This window comes from Mandrillus leucophaeus, unplaced genomic scaffold (genome assembly GCF_000951045.1).
Source record: "Mandrillus leucophaeus isolate KB7577 unplaced genomic scaffold, Mleu.le_1.0 Scaffold4, whole genome shotgun sequence".
NCBI classification, from domain to species: Eukaryota; Metazoa; Chordata; class Mammalia; order Primates; family Cercopithecidae; genus Mandrillus; species Mandrillus leucophaeus.
Window position 1 is genome coordinate 2052315 of NW_012104253.1, and position 4030 is coordinate 2056344.

The window sequence follows — 4030 nt, forward strand, 5'->3', positions numbered from 1 at the left end:
TCAGCCTCCCAAAATGCTGGGATTAAGGGTGTGAACCACCACACCTGGCCAACAGAGTGCCTTCATTATGAGAGGAAAACAATTTCTGGAAGAGCAAAGAAACCCTGCGTACCTGAGACATGGTGTAGAACTCCACCATGGCAGCAGTGAGCGGCTCCGCGTATGTCCGCAGGGATGGAATGAGCCTCAGCATGGCGCGGTTGAAGGTGCCGTAGATCTGTGTGAGGGAGGCGGGGCCCGGGTAATCCACATACACGACAGGCACGTGACGCAGGAACCTGTGCACAGACAGCCCAGCTCAGCGCCCCTCCCTGACAGCGGCTCCAGGGAAGGGGCAGTGTGCCAGTGGAGTCGCCCTGCCAGGGCCCTGTCTGGAGGTCGCTTCCTAACCCAGCTATGCAGATTTGACATCAGTGTTAGCTGAGATCACACACACACTGCTCAGGCTTGGGGTCCGACACGTAACAGTCGATGGAAAACACTTGAAAAAGAAACCAGCAAAGATGAGAAAATAACCAAGGCTTATTTCAGCCTCATCTTGGCTCTACAGATGAGTCTGGAGCAGTTCTTCACTACCAAGAGATCAATGCTTTCATTTTATTTAATTTTATGAGATGAAGTCTTGCTCTGTCGCCCAGGCTGGACTGCAGTGGCGCGATCTCGGCTCACTGCAAGCTCTGCCTCCCGGGTCCACGCCATTCTCCTGCCTCAGCCTCCCGAGTAGCTGGGACTACAGGCACCCGCCACCTCGCCCGGCTAGTTTTTTGTATTTTTAGTAGAGATGGGGTTTCACCATGTTAGCCAGGATGGTCTCGATTTCCTGACCTCGTGATCTGCCCACCTCCGCCTCCCAGATTGGGATTACAGGCTTGAGCCACCACGCCTGGCCAATGCTTTTATTTTTAACATGTTTTCCTGGCATTACAGCAGAGAAGTAACCCAAGAGGAACCCATGATAAGCAGTATTGTTTTTATTCTCAAAACCAGGTTTTTGTGGTGCTGTGTTTACAGCAATCCTGGAGCTGTGTGTACAGCAATCCTGGAGCTGGGTGTGTGTGAAGCAGAGCAGTCTACCAAGCTGTTTTACCTGTGTGAGAGGGGCTTTCTTCCAGGGTCTGTGGGGGGATTACAAGCCCCAACAAACTGGATTCTCTCCAGCTTCACCCACGTTTGGTCTGAGGTGCGGTAAAAGCCTCCGTGCTCCACCATCTGAAGGAAAGGACAGGTACTACATCAGGAGCAAAACGTGAACGAGAGACATTGTGGGGCAGGAAGGGCCTGTGGACAGAAACAAACCTGTCTGATGAAGGATATGACCCTCTGCGTCCCATATTTATCCATATCTGGCAAGTTGATTTCATCACAGAACAACACCAGCCACTTTCCAAGTTGAACAGGAGCCAAAACAACCCCGTTAGGCGTGCGCCTGTACTCGCAGTAGTGATCAAAAGTCTTCAGAAGCAGCTCTGGCGTCGTAGCACTGGAGAAGTTGAGACCCACCACCTTTGGAGGGAAGACACAAAACCACACTGTGAGACCAACCCCCCGCTCAACACCAAAAGCTCTGCTGTCCACCTCCTGGCCGCTTTACCTCCATGTCAGGCAAGGCCCGGAGGGCGCTGAAGAGTGTCATGGTCTTGCCAGACCCCGGAGGGCCACACAAGACCAGGGGCTTGTGCTCGGCCAGCCAAGTGTACAAGAGGGCTTCGTGGCGGACTGTGTCCAGTGTCGGCACGACGACGTCAGGGGCTGCCACCTTGTGCGTCTCCACTTCAATCTGAGGCACCTTGGCCTGCCACGGAGACCACTCTCCGCTGATGGACACCTACACACAGAGATGGAAGCGTGAGTCAGGCCGGAACCAAGGTGTCTCCTCACGAGGTTTGCTTACCTGAACACAAACTTGAGCTTTCAGAATAAGGAAGGAATTGGTCAGGCTAATCTGCATTCTTTGCTAACACATGAAACTAAAAGGATAAAGTCCTTCTATGAAAAGGAATACAATGAAAAGAAAAAATACTCAAGGTCCATGGTCAGGTTGTTCCAGGACGAGTTAAATCAACACGGGCTGTAACCGCATGCTCACCTCATAATCGATAATGGGTATGTTGGGCGCAGTGGGCAGAGGCACGGTCGTGATTCTTCTGATGTATTCACCCAGCTCTGCTCTCATTTTTAGCCGGCTGTCTCCAGACAGGGACCAGAGTATGGCATAAACCAGATATCGCTATTAAAAGAGGAAGTAAACTTTGATTTTTACAAAATTTCACCAACAAAAGAAAGACACTTACAGCAAAATTAACCAAAAAGACAGTGGTTCCCAGTTTTCTTGCATCACAGACACCCACTGCACCTTTCCTAGCCCCTCAACGAAGGCTCTGCCCTCGCTTAGGAGAGAGCACCTCCACACAGGTGCAGCATTTCAGAGGTCCTCGGACCTGTGGTCGGGCGCAGTGGTGAGCTCTGTGAAGCCCCTGATGCCCCCTGACCTGAATGTAGCGCTCCAACTGCTCGATCTGCATGGGGAAGTCGGGATGGTTGGCGTTATACTGCGCCACGTTGCGGCAGGCCTGGTGCAGCATGGAGAAGAGCGAGCCCAGGCAGCGCAGGCGCGTTAGGTCCATGATGTGCTCCAGCTGGAAGGCGTGCTCTAGTGCCTTGGTGACCAGGCCGTTGGACGTGAAGTACGGTTGCATGATCGTGGCTGCATCTCTTTGGATCTGGAAAGTGGAATGAGTGATACTTAACTATCTTTCAAAAGGCAGGCGAGTTTCATGGATTCTAACCTGGTCCCAGGAGAAGGTCATATGACCTTGGAAAACTAATTTTGGATGAAACTTCGGTGACCAATCCTCATTCCTTCACCCTGGTGGTTCTCAAAAACCCTGCTTCCCAGGAACTTTGGTTTTCTCACTGAACATGGCAAAGAGCAGTCTTCCATCAATTTGTAGAGAAAAGTAAGATAATGAAAAGAATTCGGTAAATTTTCCCATATATGACTTTTAACATTTGTAGCTGCTACAGCCGGGCTTCCTTGTTTAAGCTGGCGGAAGACAACATTGATTACACAACACTTGGCTGAGACTCACGCCTGTAATCCCAGCACTTTGAGAGGCCAAGGCAGGTGGATTGCTTGAGCCCAGGAGTTCAAGACCAGCCTGGGCAACATAGTGAGACCACATCTGAACATCCTAGCACCCTCGCGTCATGATGTGTGGGTCCCACCTGGGCGTACCTGCAGCATGGGAGAAGCGGCCTCCTCCCCCTCATCCTCTTTGCCCTTGCGCCGCCGCTGTGCCTCATCCTCCCCTTCATCCAGCGGGATGCTGCGTAGCCTGGCCAGGAAGTTGTTGAAGATCATGTCGGTGCTCAGCACATCCTCACTGAACCAGACCATGCCGCAGCGCGACACTGTGGCCAAGGTCGCATATTTCAAGTCCTGCACCTCAAACATTATTCTCACCTTGAAAGAAAACATTAAGCAGATTTAATGACATAGATTTAGAAAAAACCTGGACATTAAGATTCTTTCACCTATATACACACTGAAAGGGTGACTTAAAACTTAATTTTCCTATACAGAAAGTAGCCGGGCATGGTGGCGTGTGCCTGTAATTGCAGCTACTTGGGAGGCTGAGGCAGGAGAATCACTTGAGCCTGGGAGGTGGAGGTTGCAGTGAACCAAGATCATGCCACTGCACTCCAGCCTGGGTGATAGTGAAAACCTGTCTCAAAAAAATTTTTTTTCTGCACTTATTAAAAAAAAAACAACACCTACAGCTCACATCACTACAGTATTCACCATTCTCTCTACAGGAATCTGGGCAGGACAAGTGTGTGTGGCAGGGAGAAGAGCAGGGCAGACCACCGTGTTTAAGGTTTCCCACTGTTCTTGAGGGCACAGAAGCAACAGCCCCTCCAAGGGTGATGTCAGTAGTGACTGCGTCCTGGGTACGCACTGGGCCTGGATCCCTCCAGTCTCATACAACCTGACCAGGCATGACCAGGCAGGCATGCTGTGTCTCCAGTG

General features: G+C 51.2%; 1 protein-coding gene across 1 annotated transcript in view; it reads right to left on the bottom strand.

Moving 5' to 3' along the window:
• Positions 1 to 4030, bottom strand: part of DYNC1H1 (dynein, cytoplasmic 1, heavy chain 1) — a 100611-nt gene that overhangs the window by 37940 nt on the left and 58641 nt on the right. Inside the window, 7 exon segments of the mRNA XM_011991795.1 lie at positions 43 to 278; positions 1088 to 1209; positions 1297 to 1503; positions 1592 to 1825; positions 2087 to 2227; positions 2490 to 2720; positions 3236 to 3463. Of these exon segments, the coding sequence (XP_011847185.1) occupies positions 43 to 278; positions 1088 to 1209; positions 1297 to 1503; positions 1592 to 1825; positions 2087 to 2227; positions 2490 to 2720; positions 3236 to 3463 (1399 nt within the window).